Source organism: Dipodomys ordii, unplaced genomic scaffold (assembly GCF_000151885.1).
Source record: "Dipodomys ordii isolate 6190 unplaced genomic scaffold, Dord_2.0 Scaffold19, whole genome shotgun sequence".
Taxonomy (NCBI): Eukaryota; Metazoa; Chordata; class Mammalia; order Rodentia; family Heteromyidae; genus Dipodomys; species Dipodomys ordii.
Genome location: NW_012267235.1, coordinates 4610453 through 4629353, shown reverse-complemented (window position 1 = coordinate 4629353; position 18901 = coordinate 4610453). Strand labels below are relative to the sequence as shown.

Here is an 18901-nt window from a genome sequence, read left to right as displayed (position 1 = left end):
CCACATAAGCAAAAAGAAAAAAGCCGGAAGTGGTGCTGTGGCTCAAGTGGTAGAGCGCTAGCCTTGAGCTGAAGAGCTGAGGGACAGTGCCCAGGCCCCAGAGTTCAGGCCCCACGACCGGACCCAAAAAAGAAAAAAAGAAAACTAAACAGAGAAGACAACAGTCTAGAACTGAAATGCAACATGAGCTCAACAATGCTAAAAAATTACATATTTTCAAAACTATGGGAAAGATATACACAAAATAGTACATGACATTAAAAATTATAGTAGGGTTAAATTATTGTTTTCTTTTGAAGGTTTTTCTTTATTCTCCAAGTTTTCTAGAATGAGTAATTTTACTTTTATAATCAGAGGAAAGAAGCATTGTTATTTGAACTAACTGGGTTGGTTCAAAGACTGATGGGCACCTATTTAAGCTTCTTTAAGTTGGTTTACTAGTATGCATTTCTTTCATTTTAAACGGAGTACCTTTTGGGAGGCTCCTTCTCTGGGTAGCATGGGTTGATGTGCCAGATACTGTAATCATGCTAGAGGATTTAGCTGTAGCACATGCAGATGATCTTTTCTGTAAGATATAAACATGATAACTGACACATATTTTGAAGAAAAAGGCACATTTCCTTTTATTTTTATTCAGTAAGTCAAAATCATATAACATGTTTCTTCCTCTGGGAAGCCTCCTCACTCCTCCACCTCCTTAGGACTCAACTTTGAGGCAGGGCGTATGTCTCATAAACATTCGGATGCCTGGCAAAGAGCCTGACATGATGACTTGCACTTAGAATGTACTCATTGATGAGTTTAGAAAGCATAAAATTGTGTCATTTCTTTTCTTTCTGAGTAAGACCTATGAGCAATTAATTTTCGTTGAGTACTAAAGAAAAAAAATTCAATCATAGAAAATTAAGTCAGTCAAAAAGTTGTGAGGATCCAGGCGCTGGTGGCTCACGCCTGTAATTCTAGCTACTGAGAAGGCTGAGATAAGAATCTTGGTTCAAAGCTAGCCCGGGCAGTCCGTGAGACTCTTATCTCCAATTAACCATCAGAAAACCAGAAGTGGCGCTGTGGCTCAAGTGGAAAAGCATTCTCCTTGAGCTGAAGAGCTGAGGGACAACGCCCAGGCCCAGAGTTCAAGCCCCATGAACAATAACAACAACTAAAGTACTTGTTACCTGATATATATAACTGTAACTCCTCTGTACATCACCTTTATAATAACAATTTTTTTAAAGTTTAAATCTTAGGGGAAGTAACCAGGGAAAGCTCTGAGGATGAAGTCAAAATTTAAACCTCTACAATACAAATTCAGGAGATGAACCCCTGGGAGGCATAGAGAAAGAATCCAGCTCATTTCCTGTTTCTTTTGGTGTTTGAACTCAGAGCTACGAACTTGCTAGGCAAGAGCTCTGCCCCAAGCCACACTCCCAGTCCTCTTGTTTCTTAATAGATTTGAAAAAATTCTTAGCCTTTTGGACCACTGAGCTCCTGAGGCTGACCTCATGAGTATGTATGTAACATAGAATTGGTAAACTTACCAGATCAGTTAGTCTTGCAGGATGAGTTTCAGAAGAAGTAAAAAGAGAATCCAGACACTTTGCTTTCTCTCGAACAGTTATAAATTTATCAGCAAAAGTCCTAACAGATTCTTGACTATCACAGAAAGATGCAGACTCTGCTTGAACCTGAAATGGGATACTTTCAAGGCAGTCTTTATACCGACTGGCAGCTGAAGACACTGACTCTGTTGGAGAGAAAACAGTAGTGTCTGAATTCTTCACATTACAAACAAAATACCACAAAATTTGTCATTATGCTAGGGATTTTCCAAATCGTTAATAACTGAAGAAATCACTAATCTGAGACAAAACTCAAGGTATAAAGCACTCTAAATTCACCCATCAAGATAAAATAAAGGGAGATTAAACTACAACTATGTTGGAAATATGGGCACTAAAGAGAAGATTTTGGATGCTGTTTGTATATAATAGCAGAATTCAAGAACAATACATGAGTCAGGCTGGTGGCTCATGCCTATAATCCTAACTATTCTGGAAGCTGAAAATTGAGAATCATGGTTCAAAGCCAACCTGGTTACAAAAGTCCATGAGACTTTTTTTTTTTAGGTCCGGTCGTGGGGCCTGAACTCTGGGCCTAGGCGCTGTCCCTCAGCTCTTCAGCTCAAGGCTAGCGCTCTAGCACTTGAGCCACAGCGCCACTTCCGGCTTTTTTCTTTTTGCTTATGTGATGCTGAGGAATCGAACCCAGGGCCTCATGCATGCAAGGCAAGCACTCTACCACTGAGCCACCTTCCCAGCCCCCATGAGACTTTTATGTCCAATTAACTAGCAAAAAAAAAAAAAAAAAAAGTGCAAGTGTGGCTCAAGTAATAAGAGTGCTAGCCTTGAGCAAAAAAAAATCTAAGAGACAGCACCTGTGTTCAGGCCTGAATTCAAGTCCCAATACCCAGTACTGAGTACAAAAAAAAAAGAAAAGAATAAAAAGAACTATGTATGAGGGCCAGACTCAAATGGTATCTAGAAAGTGTATGGCCTGAGTTAAAATCCCAGTACTACAAAAAGCACTGTTGCAAAGTCTAGAGGATCCAACGTTTCTGCAATAAATTCAGCAGTGTTTACAGTATATAGTAAACTAAAGAGACTGATATATTTTCATGTTTCTACCACTACCACACTAACCCAAACCAAACAGCTACTAACTCACTACCACCATTACTCCTACTTGGCTTCCCATAGGATATTCTTCAGCTTTGGCCCTAAGAAAACACTTTTGTTTTGTAGGTTGTGGGCCTGAACTCTGGGCCTGGGCACTATCTCTCAGCTCTTCAGCTCAAGGCTAGTGTTCTACCACTTGAGCCACAGCACTACTTCTGGCTTTTTCTGTTATGTAGTGTTGAGGAATCAAACCCAGGGCCTCATGCAAACACTCTACCACTGAGCCACCTTCCCAGAACCCCTAAGAAAACACTTTTACTCTTGAAGAAAATAGCTATCAGGTCTGTTTTCCAGTCTGGCTTCTCAAAGTCGGTGAATAGGGCTGAGAGCTCCTCTATAAAAATCTTCCTGTATAGCTGGGCGCTGGTGGCTCACGCCTGTAATCCTAGCTACTCAGGAGGCTGAGATCTGATGATTGCGGTTCAAAGCCAGCCCAGGCAGGAAAGACCGTGAGACTCCCTATCTCCAATAAACCACCAGAAAACCGGAAGTGGCGCTGTAGCTCAAGGGGTAGAGTGCTCGCCTTGAGCTGAAGAGCTGAGGGACAGCGCTCAGGCCCAGAGTTCAAGCCCCACGACCGACAAAAAAAAAAAAAATCTTCCTGTATGTGATTACCTGGGCTGACTGGAGTGCTGACACAAGTAGGTGCATGGCTTAATTTGGGTGTTTTACATGAGGCTTCCTTAAAAGAGCCATCTGGTTCATAGGAGATGCTGGACAGGTCTTGAATGTCTATCAGTGATCTATAAATAATTAAGAACACACAGTAATTGTAAGAACATGTTTAGAAAAATAAAACAATATATTCCTGATAGGAACTTTTCTTTTTGGTGGTGGTGGTGGTGGTGGTGTGTGTGTGTGTGTGTGTCAGTACTGGGGCTTGAACTCAGAGCTTGGGCACTGTTCTTTAGCTTTGTCACTCAAGGATAGTGCTCTGCCTCTAAAGCCACAGCTTTACTTCCAGCTTTTCAGTGGTTAATAGGACTTTTCCTACTGGGATTGGCATTAAACCTTAGTCCTCAGATCTCAGCCTCCTGAGGAGCTAGGATTACATGAGCACCCAGCATGTTTTGAAACAGGAGTGGCCTCAAACTCACAGTCCTTTCATTATAGCCTTCTGGGTACTGGAATCACAGGTATGTGCCAACCAAGCCCTGGTCTGACAGAAATGTTTAAAGTATACTCATCTACAAATCTTTCCTGGCACTATAAAGAATTAACTAATATCTTAGGGCCAGGTGCTGATTGCTCATGCCAGTAATCCTACCTGGTCAGGAAGCTGAGATCTGGGAATAGTGGTTCAAAAGCCCCCCAGACAGATAAATCCAAGAGTTGTTCATCTCTAAAGAAGTAAAGCAGTGGCTCAAGTGGCAGACTGACAGCCTTGAATAAAAAAGCTAAGGGACAGTGCCCAGGCCCTGAGTTAATGCCTCCGTAACAGCCCACACACATACCAAAAAACCAAAAAAAAACAAACAAAAATCTACACAGATTTAATCTACCTCAAGTACAAACTCATTCTTTTTTTTTTCTTTTGTCAGTTGTGGGGCTTGAACTTAGGGCCTGGGCACTGTGCTTGAGCTCGTTTGCTCAAGGCTAGCACCTCTACCACTTTGAGCCACAGCACCACTTCCCCACTTCCAGTTTTCTGGCAGTTAATTGGAGATAGTCTCAGAGACTTTCCTGCCTGGACTGGCTTTGAACCACAATCCTTAGATCTCAGCCTTCTGAGTAGCTAGGATTACAAGTGTATTATTATTTCTGCATTTCCTTGATTATAAGATTCTATTCATTATAAACCACATTATCAATTAAATTACAGCTTTTTGAAGAAACATACATTAAGTTTATATATAAAAGGGCTAGGAATGTGGCTTAGTGGTAGAGTGCTTGACTTAGTATGTATGAAGCCAGGGGTTCGATTCTTCAGTACCACATAAACAGAAAAAAACAGAAGTGACACTATGGCTCAAGTGGTAGAGTACTAGCCTTGAGCAAAAAAAGTTCAGGAACAGTGTGTAGGCCTTGAGTTCAAGCCCCAAGACTGGCCAAAAAAAGTTTATACATAAAAATGTAAAGAATGCAGAGTCTTACAAACAAGGAAATACTATTCCATAAAACCAAGACTTTACACAAACATCTTGGGCTACCAAACATCCTTTGGTAAACATACCTGTCTTTCTCTTTCAGTTCCTTTGGTATGTCCTCTAAGATCTCTTGTTGTTCACCTTCAGTACTGTAAAAGAAAGAAAATAAGATCTCCTGTCAATGAAGTGCATCAGCTTGATACAAAGGAGTAATTCATCAGCCCAATGTGAAAAGCATCAGAAAGAGTTAAGCTTGGAGTACAAGTGTGGGTTCTTGTTTTGATTTTGATGCAAACTATCCACAAGTTCTCTGGGATATGTGAGTTTCAAGTCCTTTTTACAGACTGAATAACCACTCTTTAAAGGTCAGGTCAGCTCTGAAATATGCCATGATTGACTTTATATGACATTAAGTTTCCTAAGAAAAATCAATGGAGCACAAGAACCTTTCTGGGAGGTAGATATTTGATCAAGGGATATAGCCATGAGCTTCTAACAGCTGTGAAACAGCTTCCTGTACAGAGAAACAAAAAGGCTAAAAGAAGCTTGCACCACAAATGGCCAGAAGAGAATACTGAAGACAAACCATCCACTTCTACTTTAACTAACAGTTAACATTCAATTTCAATACTCAAGAGACACTACTAACTAAAAGCTAGGTCCTATGCTAAATCCTTCCACATATCTTCATATCTGCTTGCTTGCTTACTTGCTTTTTTTGTGGGGGGGTCCGGTTGTGGGGCCTGAACTCTGGGCCTGGGCACTGTCCCTCAGCTCTTCAGCTCAAGGCTAATGCTCTACCATTTGAGCCACAGTGCCACTTCTGCCTTTTTTCTTTTTGCTTATGTGGTGCTGAGGAATCAAACCCAGGGCCTTATGCATGCAAGGCATGCACTCTACCACTAAGCCACCTTTCCAGCCCTATCTTCATGTTCTTAATCCTTGTAACATTCCTGTGAGATCAAACTGTACAAGGCTTCGATGTTGACTTGTAGGTTTTTTTGGTGGTGGGGCCTGAGCACTGTCCCTGAGCGCTTTTTGCTCAAGGCTAGTACTTTACCACTTTGACCCACAGCTCTACTTCTGGTTTATGAGTATTTAATTGGAGATAAGAGTCTTACAGAAACCCAGTACTAGTGGCTAATACCCATAATCCTAACAACTCTAGAGAGTGAGATCTGAGGATCATGGTTCAAAGCTAGCTAGGGCAGAACAGTCTGTGAGATTCTTTTTTTTTTTTTTTGTCAGTCATGGGCCTGAACTCTGGGCCTGGGCGCTATCCCTCAGCTCTTCAGCTCAAGGCTAGTGCTATACCAGAGCCACAGTGCCACTTCTGGCCTTTTCTGCTTATGTGGTGCTGAGGAATTGAACCCAGGGCCTCATGCATGCAAGGCAAGCACTCTACCACTGAGCCACCTTCCCAGCCCCTGTGAGATTCTTATTTCCAATTAACCACCAGAAAACCAGAAGTGGCTCTGTGGCTCAAAGTAGTAGAAAACTAGCCTTGAGCAAAAAGAGCTCAGGGACAGCAGCCAGGTCCTGGGTTCAAACTCTACAACCAATAACAACAAAAAAAGTCTCAACAGGGACTTTTCTGCCCAGGCTGATTTCAAACTACTGTCCTTAGCCTCCTGAGTAGCTAGGATTATAGGCATGAGCCACTGGTGCCTGGCTGACCTTTGTCTTTATTAATATACTTTCCAAAATGATTGTCCTAATAACACATAATCGAATGACATTCTCTGGTCCTTTTAATTGACATAAATAGCCACGTGACTTGTTTTAACTAATGAAATGATTGCAAGTAATGAATCTCTTTTGATCAAACCTTTAAAGCCAGATTCTATTTTCCTACCTCAGCAATCAAGGAAGCACAAAGATGGAGTCTGCTCAACCTGCATCTGTTAGAAGGTAATATAGTACAGACCAACCCTTGAGTCTGGATATGAAGAAACAAACCTTTCCTGTTTTAAACTACTAAAATTTGGGAAATCTATGGGGCTTTTTGTTTGTTTTATAATATTATTTAGACTATCCTGAATGACTAGGTATGTAACATTACAGGGGAGAAAACATTTAAGCTGGGCACCAGTGGCACCTGTCTGAACTCCTAACTACTCAGGAGGCTGTAATCTTTCAGATTCAAAGCCAGCTGGTATAGAAAAGGCCACAAGAGGGGCTGGGAAGGTTGCTCAGTGGTAGAGTGCTTGCCTTGCATGCCTGAGGCCCTGGGTTCGATTCCTCAGCATCACAAAAGTCGGAAGTGGCACTGTGGCTCAAATGGTAGAGTGCTAGCCTTGAGCTGAAGAGCTGAGGGACAGCACCCAGGCCCAGAGTTCAGGCCCCACGACTGGACCCCCCCCAAAAAAAGAAAGGGCCGCAAGACTCCATCTTCAATTAACTAGTTAAAAAAAAAAGAAAAGAAAAGGAAGGAAGGAAGGAAGGCAGGCAAGCCAGGCTAGAGACACAGATCAGGTGCAGATCACCAGCTAAGTGATCCTAAGCCCCCTAAGTTCAAACTCTACAGTAGCTTAAAATACACACACATAAGCCTTATGCCAGTGGCTCACACTTGTAATCCTAGCTTCTCAGGAGGCTGAGAACTGAGGATTGCAGTTCAAAGCCAGCCTGGACAAGAAAGGCTATGAATCTCTTACCTCCAATAAACCACCAGAAAAACAGAAGTGGTGCTGTGGCTCAAGCGCTAGAGCACTAGCCTTGAGCTGAAGAGCTGAGGGACAATGCTCAGGCCCAGAGTTCAAGCCCCATGACTGACCGAAACATGCAAGCATGCACGTACTTAAAACACTCAACTTGGGGCTGGGAAGGTAGCTCAGTGGTAGAGTGAGTGCATGCCTTGCAAACATGAGGCCCTGGGTTCGATTCCTCAGCACCCCATAAACAGAAAAAGCTGGAAGTGGCACTGTGGCTCCAGTGGTAGAGCACTAGCCTTGAGCTGAAGAGCTGAGGGACAGTGCCCAGACCCAGAGTTCAGGCCCCATGACCGGGAAAACAAACAAACAACAACAACAAAAAAAAAAAACACTCAACCTTTTTTTTTTTTTTTGCTGGGAGAGGAGTTAGGGGTGTTGGCAATTTCCAGTGCTGGGTGTTCTTAAACTCAGCCTGGGTGTTAACCATTTTTGCTCAGGCTGGTATTCAACCACATGTGCTACAGCTTTATGTCCCTCTTTAAACTTTTTATCTCTGCTTTTCTTACTGGCAAAACGGAGATAACTGTACATATATCTTAGAGGGTTGTTATGTGGAATAGATGAAACAATGACTGGCATATACTAGATACTTAGGAATACTAGCTATAGTTATTATAATTAAGAAAATCAAAGCCCAAAGAGGGGTAAGTACATTGAATGTTTTTGTACCAAACATTTTATATCTGTTATTGTTTTATAATTTAGCTTTTGAGGTCACTGGAGTCACCTGTAGTTATTTAAAAAAAAGATACACTTTACCAAATTTCCTCTAATAGTAATCTTACAAGTCTGGAGAATAATATCACAACCAAGATATAAGCATGATGCAGACAACATGCAGACATGTCCACTACCACAGATGGCTTATGTTGCTTGTTTATAGTCATACCTATACCTCCTACCTGTTCCCTATAGGTCTGTCATTTTAAAGAATGTTATATAAGCAGAGTTTTCAGCTAATAACTCCATAGGATTGCTTTTTTCATGAAGAATAATTCTCTGGAGATTTATCTAGGTTGCTTTATGTACCAATAGTTCATTCCAATTTTTTTTTTTTTTGGTCAGTTGTGGGGCTTGAACTCTAGGCTTGGGCACTGTCCCTGGGCTCTTCAGCTCAAAGTGAGTGCTCTACCGCTTTAGCCACAGTGCCACTTCCGGTTTTCTAGTGGTTTATTGGAGATAAGAGTCTCCCGGACTTTCCTGATCCGGCTGGCTTTGAACCGGGATGCTCAGATCTCAGCCTCCTGAGTAGCCAGGATTACAGGCCTGAGCCACTGGCGCCCAGCTCCGGGTTTTTTTTTTTAATTGCACCTTTACTTTGACTTTTGTTGTTGTTGTTGGTTGTGGGGCCTGAACTCTGGGCCTGGGCGCTGTCCCTCAGCTCTTCAGCTCAAGGCTAGTGCTCTACCACTTCCGCTTTTTCTGCTTATAAGGTGCTAAGGAATCAAACCCAGGGCCTCATGCATGCAAGGCAAGCACTCCCCCAGGAAGCCACCTTTCCAGCCCAGTTCATTTCATTTTTACAAGTAAGTAATATTTAGTGTATGGATGTACCAAAATGTATCTAATCATTTACATGGTTGAGGATGTGTGGTTTTCAGTTTTGGACTATTATACATTTGCTATAAAATATTCACTCATGCTGGGCACCGGTGGCTAATGCCTGTAATACTAGCTACTCAGGAGGCTGAGATCTGAGGATCACGGTTCAAAGACAGCCTGGGCAGGAAACTCCGTGAGATTCTTATCTCCAATAAACCACTAGAAAACCAGAAGTGGTAATGTGGCTCAAGCAGTAGGGCACTTCCCTTGAGCTGAAGAGCGCAGGGACAGCACCCAAACCCAGAGTTCAAGCCCCACAACCGACAAAAAAAATAAAAATAAAAATAAATTCGCTCACAAATAAACTTGTGGTTTTATGTTAACAAAAGCCTTTATTTCTCTGGGATAAATGCCCAGAAGTTAGCTTATTACTTTATAATCCAGTGTCAATATTCTTGGTATTCTTTTTTTTTTTTTTTTTTTGCTCAAGGCTAGCCCTCTATCACTTTGAGCCACAGCCCCACTTCTGGTTTTCTAGTGGTTAATTAGAGAAAAAAATCTCACAAACCTTCCTGCCCAGGCTGCCTTTGAATCATGATCCTCACATCTCAGCCTTCTGAGTAGCTAGGGTTATAGGTGTGAGTCACTAGTACCCAGCTTGGTGAGGATTGTTATCCCTATTTTACAGGAAGGAAAAATAGAATAGAGGGGCAGGTCCTATAACCAAGACCATTAGGATAGAATGTCAGAGTCTAGACCTGAATGCAAAAAATGACTACTCTTAGTTGGGCACCAGTGGCTTATGCCTCTAATCCTAGCTATTCAAGGAGGCTAAGATCTGAGGATCCGTGTTTGAAGCCAGCCCAGGCAGAAAAGTTCCAGTGAGACTCTTATCTTCAACTAACCACTCAAAAGTCAGAACTGGTGCTGTAGCTCAAGTGGTAGAATGTTAGCCTTGGGCACAAAGAAGCTCAAGGACATTGCCCAGGTGCTGAGGTCAAGCCCCACAATTGAAAAAAAAAAAAGACTACTCTTAGTTAAAGACTACTCTTATTAATTTTTGCTGAACAATTCCTAAAAAGTTTCAGCTGCACAAAGCTAATCTATTCATCTATTTTTTTTTTGAGGCGGGGATGGGGGGTTGGGGGGAGTACTAATCCTGGGGCCTCAATTTAGTGCTTGGGTACTGCCCCTGAGCTTTTGTGCTCAGGGCTAGGGTTTTACCACTTGAACCACATCTCCACTTTTGGCTTTTTGGTGGCTAATTGGAGATCAGAGTCCACTTTACCTTCCTGGCCATAATGAGATCCTCAGATCTCAACCTCCTAAGTAGCTAAGATTACAAATATGAGCCATCAGTGCCTGGCTTAAGCTAATTTTTATTAGCTTAATGCATGACTAATGTATATGAAGTCAAGCAATATATAAATATAGAGATTTTTCACCATTTAACATTTCACCTGAATCAGAAAGACAAAAAGTTCATACCTTTGTGAAGGTTGGAATTGACCCCCAGTAAAAATCTCTGAGTTTTTTTCAAGGATTTTTTTTATTTGCATCTTTTCCTCGCCTGAAAAAAAATAGATAAAAATATTTTAATGAATTTTACTAATCCAGATTATTATTTTAATTCTCTAGAATCATTCTTGTTCTGGTCTAGAATGAGAAATATCTGACTAAAAAGTGTTTCCTTGAGTTTGGATTGAGTGCTGTAGAGGATGGCTCTATTCTAAAAGTTTATTTTCCTTGCTCAGAGGGGAGAATTATATTCTGACACTCAGAATACAATCAAGTCATTTACTAGCCTTTCAGTTAGAATGACATAGCTGTTTCTGGAGACAAATGTTTTTGTATTTTCAAAGCAAACTGACCCAGTTCCTGTCAACAGACACCAGGGGGCGATGAAACCAAGAACTGCTTGTTCACTAAAGACTCCAAAGAGAAAAGACATTCCCAGAGTACTAACTATACTGCTTGGCTCTCAAAACAATCTAAAGAGAAGAAGCAGAAAATGGGGTCTTCAGTACTGAAAACCTAGTTCAATTGTCTTCAGTGCTCCTTGGCATCAAGCATCTAAAGTTATTATTCCTCCCCAATTCTCAGGAAAATGCTTTTCAGATACTTAAAATAGGGCCAGCATTTTCTTTCTCATCACTGAACTGCCCTAGTTTATAGAGATGAGAACAGATAAAGCAGCCAGCCCAGCTTCCAAATGCTCTGGATTCCCCTGGTCCTCAGATCCACGTGTTCACTAGGGGCTTACCAGAACACTGTTGCCTATAGCAGATATCAAGAAACTCTGAAAACTCACCAGTAGATAGATATAGAGATTCTTCTTCCTGCAATCTTTTTTTTTTCTTTGTCAGAGGTGGGTCTTGAACTCTGGGCCTGGGCACTGTCCCTGAGCTTTTCAGCTCAAGGCTAGCCCTCTACCACTTAAGCCACAGCACCACTTCCAGTTTTCTGGTGATTAACTGAAGCTAAGAGTTTCATGGACTTTCCTGCAGGGGCTGTCTTTGAACCGTGATCCCCAGACCTTAGCCTCCTGAGTAGCTAGGATTACAGGTGTGAGCTACCACCAGTGCCCGGCCTGCAATCCCTTTTTTTTTTTCAGTAATAAATTTATAGAAGACATAAACCAATTCCTAATAAGTATAATTTAGAGCTTGGGTAAAATAAGAGATTTTAGAGTCTGAGAAAGGAGAGTAAGGAGTTGAGATGAACTGGCTTGTCCAACATTATGTAAAACAGTGGCAAAACAGGCTTTAGAACCTAGCATACATCCTACTGAACACTGTCATGTCTCCTGGTATGGAGAGGGTATATATCACAGCTTTGGGTGGAAAATTGGGCAGAGAAGACCAAAAGAAGGGGATAAAGTAGAAATTCAAGGCTTTTGCATGTTCCAATGGAACTGGCCCTGGCTTTCTGACCTGCCTGTCCTACCACTTTTCCATCCTAGGCAAGCTTCCTCTAAAACACATACAGGGGCCAAGTTCAGACCAGACCCACAGAAAGTGATCAAGGGTAGAGCTTCCGCAGGAAAAGGTAGGTGGCCCAACACTCTGGGGACTTTTATTTATATTTTTTTGTTTTTTTGGTCTGGTCGTGGGGCTTGAACTCTGGGCCTGGGCGCTGTCCCTCAACTCTTCAGCTCAAGGCTAGCGCTCTACCACTTGAGACACAGGGTCACTTCCGGCTTTTTTTTTTTTGCTTATGTGGTGCTGAGGAATCGAACCCAGGGCCTCGAGCATGCAAGGCAAGCGCTCTACCACTGAGCCACCTTCCCAGCCCCTCTGGGGACTTTTAATACATATCCTGAGAACGTAACTATTCATCTAAAAGTTTGGTTTGTCTGCTGGGTTGAACCTAGAACCTTATTCGTGGCTAGGCAAGCACTCTTACTCTGAACTATATTCCAAGACCTTCATTAATTTTATTTTGGGACAGGATCTCATTAATTTATCCAGGCTGGCTTTCAAATTTATAATCCTCTTGACTTAGCCTCTTAAGTAGCTGGGATTATTGGCATGCAGTACCACACCCAGCTTTCACTCTGATTTAAAAATACAGGGCTGCATAAATGGCAAAAGTCTATATCTGTATACTTTTTTAAAAAAATCTGTAATAGAACCAATAGTTTGTTTATACCATGTGGCATACCATGGCTCCTAGTCCAATGTTAACTTCATATACTAGAAAGCTCCTCTTATTACACAGAAACCAAAAATTTCTAAGGGGTGGGTAATTATTATCTCTATGTTAAGATGGTAAGCAAGAAAAAGAAGATGGTGAAGCTTGGGCTGCTGAGGTGAAACTGAGCTCTAGCTTTTATTGTATCAATAACTAGTCCAATGGCTTGGGTAAATCTCTCAGATTACTCAACAAAGACATCATATACCTGCTGTGTGCCAACAAGGAGCCTAATTCTAGGTAGAGGGTGGGTAAATAAGCAATTATTACAGTGTATGCTATAATAAAAGTGGAGGTATAAACAATGCAACAAGGTAACTAAGGCTCCTGAGAAGCAGGGGTTCCTATTAATGAAAGGACATCACTGAGCTCTGTGTTCTCATCCACAAAATGAAAGGCCTAGATGAAATTATCTCCAAGAACCCTTCCAGTTGTAAATATCTGTGATCCTATAGTAAATGAAGGCAACAGATTCTCAAAGGAATCTGCTGTAGGGCTTACCATAGCCTTGAGGTTGAGAAAATGCACCTTGTATTCCTTCAAAGTCATCTTCTATGGGACTTGAAGTCTACAAAAGAAGAGCAAAGAAAGGAGGTTCAATGGAGGCTGAAAGTTCATCAAAAAGCCAAAGGAAGTCAGATGCAGGTGGCTCATATCTGTAATGCTAACTACTCAGGATGTTAAGATACAGAGGATTGTGGTTCAAAGCCAGCCAAGGCCAAAATAAAGTCTGAGACTCCATCTCCAACAGAACCAACAAGAAGCAGGGCTGGAGGCATGGTTCAAGTGGTAGAATGCCAGCTGAGCAAGCAAGCAGAGCAAGCTGCTAAAGGCCAAGAGTTCAAGGCCTAGTACTACACAGAGAAATTGAGAGAATTCTGTTGAAAATTTTTTGTAGTACTGGGGTTTGAACTCAAGACCTTTATATTGTTAGGTAGGTACTCTACCTCTGAGTCATACCTCCAGCTCCATTTTTTTTGCATTGTTGGGGATACAAATTGACCTTTTCCTGCTATAAGCTGTACCCTCAGTCCTCTTGATGTCTTAAACTTAGAATCCTTCATAAGATCTCTTCTGAGGTGATCTTAATAAGATCATATCTTGTTTTCCAGTACTGAGGAGTGTGAATTGAACTCAGGTCTCAAATATGCTATGCAATTGTTTTACCACTTAAACCATGTCTTCAGCCCCAAGTCTTCTTACAGAAAAAGAACAAATTACTCCCCAGACATCAGACATATATTTGTGCTATATGTTCTCAACAAGCTTTGCCTCTACCTCCTATAGTAAGGATTAATTACATGACTTTTCTTTGCATCACTATCCTCTGCTGATTCAAATATTGTAACAAAGATGTTTTAGCTATTGGGAGCTTTATCGGAAGAGTCTAAGAATGTTGAAAGAATTGCCAAAAATGGCTATAAGTCCAGACTGGCCTGGAACTCATGATCCTGCCTCAGCCTCCCCAGGATTACTGGCCTGTTCCATTACACCTAACTACATGGTTCAACCATGACTAGCTCAATGCTTTTTAAGTCTTTATATTACTTTTTTTCTTTTTCTTTTTCTCGATCATGGGGCTTGAACTCTGGGCCTGGGCACTGGCCTCAGCTCTTCAGCTCCAGGTGAGCGCTCTACAGCTTGAGCCATAGCACCACTTCTGGTTGTCTGAGATCAGAGTCTCATGGACTTTCCAGCCTGGGCTCGCTTTGAACCTCCATCCTCAGATCTCAGTGTCCTGAGTAGTTAGGATTACAGGCATGAGCCACCAGTGCCCAGCTTTTCTTTTCTTTTTGTTGGTTGCGGGGCCTGAGTAATATCCCTGAGCTCTTTTGCTTAAGGCTAGAGCTATATAACTTTGAGCCACGGCTCCAATTCCAGTTTCTGAGTAGTTAATTGGAGATAAAGAGTATTCTTTTGATGTATACTGGAATTTTTCCTGTCAGTCCTTCCTTTCCTCTACTCTACCTTCCTTGTCAATAAGTCTTTAAAGAGTAGCAGATTAAGAGAGAGGTGGAATAGAAATTATATAGGTAATAAATTTCATCTTACACATTTGATCTTGCAAAAGCTAGTGTACTCATTTGTTGTTGAACCCTTGCCTCTAGTACTGGCCTTCCCATCACTAACACTTGGCAGAGTGGACTTAATTCCCTACATCTACAGGTCATCAATTTTCACAAATAAAGAGAGAGCATGTAAGCTGGGTGCCAGTGGCTCATGTCTGTAATCCTAGCTACTCAGGAGGCTGAGATTTGAGGATCACAATTCAAAGCCAGCCCAGGCATGTAAAGTCTGTGAGAGTCTTATCTCCAATTAACCACCAGAAAACCAGCAGTGGCTCTGTGTGGCTCAAGTGGTAGGGTGTTTGCCTTGACCTTAAGTGCTCAGGGACAGTGCCCAGGCCCAGAGTTCAAGGCCCACAACCAACAAAAAGAAAGAAAGAATAAAAAAGAAAAGAAAAAAAAAAGAAAATGGAAGGAAGGAAGGAAGGAAGTGAATCAACAATGTGAATAAAAGAATTTTGGTGGCTAGGTATGTTGGCTCAAGCCTGTGATCATAGCTACTTGGAAGATAGAAATTAGGTTAAAGGCCAGCTCAAGCATGAAAATTCTTTTTTTTTGGTCAGTCGTGGGGCTTGAACTCTGAGCCTGGGCACTGCCCCTCAGCAATCCAGTTCAAGGCAAGCTCTCTACCACTTGAGCCACAGCTCCACTTCCAGTCTTCTGGAGATTAATTGGAGTTAAGAGTTTCACAGACTTTTCTGCCCGGGCTGGCACTGAATTATTATCCTCAGATCTCAGCCTCTTGAGTAGCTAGGATTATAGGCATAAATCACCGGCACCTGGCGAAAATTCTTGATACTCCATTTCAACCAATGTCGAGGCACAATTATGCTCACCTTTTATCCTAACCATAGGAGAAGCACAATGACTGGATGCAGTGGCTCATGGCTGTTCCCCAGCAACATGAGGAAACATAAGTGGATCAAAGCCTGTCCTAACATCAGAAAAAGAAGCCCTATCTGTAAAATAACCAAGCAAGAAGAAGGTGGAGGCATGGCTCAAGTGATAAAGTGCCTGCCCAGTAAGTATCAGTCTCTGAGTTTAATCTCCAGCACAACCAAAAAAACAATACAAAACAAAAAACAGACTCCAGTGACTCACATTTATAATCCTAGCTAGCTACTCAGGAAGTTGAAATCTGAAGATCATAGTTTGAAGTAAGCCTTGTCAGGAAAGTCCATGAGATTCTTTTTTTTTTTTTTTTTTTTGTGGGTCTGGGTGCTGTCCCTCATCTCTTCTCAAGGTAAGCACTCTACCATTTGAGCCACAGCACCACTTCTGGTTTTCTGGTGGTTAATTGGAGATAAGAGTCTCCTGGATGTTCCTGCTCGGGCTGCCTTTGAATCAGATCAGGTCTCAGCCTCCTGAGTAGCTAGGATTACAGGTGTGAGTTACAGTCATCCTGCTCCACAAGATTCATATCTCCAATAAACTATCAAAAAGCTGAATGCAGAGCTGCAGCTCAAGTGGTTAAGAACTAGCCTTGAACAAAAAAAGCTTAGGGATAGGTTCTAGGCCCCGAGTTCAAGCCCCAGGACCAGCACACACGCGCGTGCACACGCGTGAACACACACACACACACAACTAAAAAAACAGATCTTATGATCCTAAGGTGATAATTGGACATATAGTAAAAGGAATGTATACCTTCATAACCATGTTTATTGCATCTCTGTTCACAATGGCTTAACTATGGAATTGGCTGAGGTACCTACCCATCAACTGATGACATGGTACAGATAAACCATGGAATATTAGAAAGAAAGAAATTAGAAATAAAGAAAATGGGGGCTGGGAATGTGGCTTAGCGGCAGAGTGCTTGCCTAGCATGCATAAAGCTCAGTACCACATACACAGAAAAAGCTGGAAGTGGCACTGTGGCTCAAGGGGCAGAGTGCTAGCCTTGAGCAAAAAAGTAGCTCAGGGACAGTGCCCATGCCCTGAGTTCAAGCCCCAGAACTAGCAAAAAAAAGAAAGAAAGAAGAGAAAAGAAAGAAAGAAAATGAAATTCTGCCATTTTCAGAAAAGTGGAAGAAACTGGAGATCATCAGGTTAAATAACGTAAACTCAAAATGTCAAATACTGAATTTTTTTATTTGTGGAATCTAGACATAAAAGATATACATATACATATATGGGACTATTTTGGAGGATGTAAGGGAGGGGGAAGAGGGAAAAAGAATGTTGGACAAGTGGGGTCCAGTGGCTCACACCTGTAATCCAACTCAGGAGGCTGAGATCTGAGGATTGCAGTTTGAAGCCAGCTGGGGCAAGAAAGTCCGTGAGACTCTTATCTACCAGAAAATTGGAAGTAGTGCTGTGGCTCAAAGTGGTAGAGCACTAACCTTGAGCAAAACGCTCAGCAGAGGACAGAGATTAGGCCCTGAGTTCAAGCATCATGACCAACACCCCTTCCCTCCCCTCAAAAAAGGCTGGAGGATGAATAATATTGAAATACACAGTGTCTGTTTGAAGATAACATAAGGAAAGTCATTGAAAGCTACTGAGATTAATCTAACTAAATCATAATATATGCATGTGTAAATTGCTATGGTAATTATACCCTGTTTACAATTAGTACATGCAAAAAAATTTAAACAGAAATCAAGCTGGGTGCTGGTGGCTCATGCCTATAATCCTAACTACTCAAAAGGCTGAGATCTGAGGATCACAGTTTGAAGCCAGCCAGGGCAGGAAAGTGCAGGAAAACTCTTATGGCTAGTAAACTACGCAGATAAAGCTGGAATTAGTGCTATGGTCAATTGGTAAGAGTGCTAGCCCTGAGCAAAAGCAGCTCAGGGATAATATGTAAGCCCTGAGTTCAAGCCCCAGGACCAGAACACACAAAAACAAAACAAAACAAAAAGAAATCATAGGAAAGTAAAAGACTATTGTTGGGGATGAAAACCAAAAGAGAGAGGCAAGGCAACCAAAAAGGGTTGCACAACTAATATATGCTAATGAAAATATGTTCTGGTGGGGGTAGCGGGGGAGATGGGAAGGGATGGTAAGGGGTAACAAAGGAGGAGGCAACAATGCTTGATGAGAAATGCACTCATTACCTTGCTCATGTAATTATAACCCCTCTGTAAGGTATCTTTACAATATAAATAAATTCTTTAGCCAAGCACTGGTGGCTCATGCCTGTAATCCTAGCTACTCAGGAGGCTGAGATCTGAGGATCACAGTTCAAAGCCAGCCTAGGCAGGAAAGTTTGTGAGACACTTTTCTCCAATTAAGCACCAAAAAAAGTAGAGCTGTGGCCCAAGCAGTAGCCTTGAGCAAAGAAGTTAAGGGACAGTAACCAGGCCCTGTGTTCAAGTCCCAGATGGCACGCACGCGCACGCGCACACACACACACACACACACACACAGGCATTAGGAGTTCATGCCTATAATCCTAGCTGATCAGATATTTTGCTGGATTCCATGCCCTGTGTTCAAGTCCCAGATGGCACACACACACACACACACACACACACACACACACACACACACACACACACACACACACACACACACACACACACACACACAGAGCCAGGCATAAGGAGTTCATGCCTATAATCCTAGCTGATCAGATATTTTGCTAGATTCCATTTCCAAAACAGCCACGGCTGGAAGTGTAACTCAAGTGGTAGAGTATGAGCCTAGCAATCATGAGGCCCTGAGTTCAAACCCTAGTATTGAAAAAAGAAAAAAGAAGTATGAAAATATGAAAACCAAGCCAGGCACCAGTGGCTCATGCCTGTAATCCTAGCTATTGAGGAGGCTAAGATCTGAGGATCATGGTTCAAAGCCAGCCCCAGCAAGGAAAGTCTGTGAGACTCATATCTCCAATTAACTGCCAGAAAACAAAGTAGCACTGTGGCTCAAGTGGTAGAGTGCTCGCCTTGAGCTGAAGAGCTCATGGACAGCCCCCAGGCCCAGAGTTCAAGCCCCAGGACAGATAAAAAAAATGAAAACCATGGAAACTTTTTAATACAAGGTATTTTTCTCAATAAAAATGATTTAAGCCACTAACTCACACCTGGTTTGAAGTCAGCCTGGACAGGAAAAATCCA

At 42.0% G+C, this 18901-nt stretch overlaps 1 protein-coding gene across 1 annotated transcript in view; it reads right to left on the bottom strand.

Annotated features, from left to right (window-relative positions):
* The window catches only part of Tex14 (testis expressed 14), an 82761-nt gene that overhangs the window by 18556 nt on the left and 45304 nt on the right, over positions 1-18901 (bottom strand). Inside the window, exons 16-21 of the mRNA XM_013013092.1 lie at positions 13273-13339; positions 10567-10648; positions 4909-4971; positions 3351-3478; positions 1539-1744; positions 472-568 (exon numbers count right to left, since the gene is read on the bottom strand). Coding sequence (XP_012868546.1) covers positions 472-568; positions 1539-1744; positions 3351-3478; positions 4909-4971; positions 10567-10648; positions 13273-13339 — 643 coding nt within the window. The remainder of the gene's footprint in view (positions 1-471; positions 569-1538; positions 1745-3350; positions 3479-4908; positions 4972-10566; positions 10649-13272; positions 13340-18901) is intronic.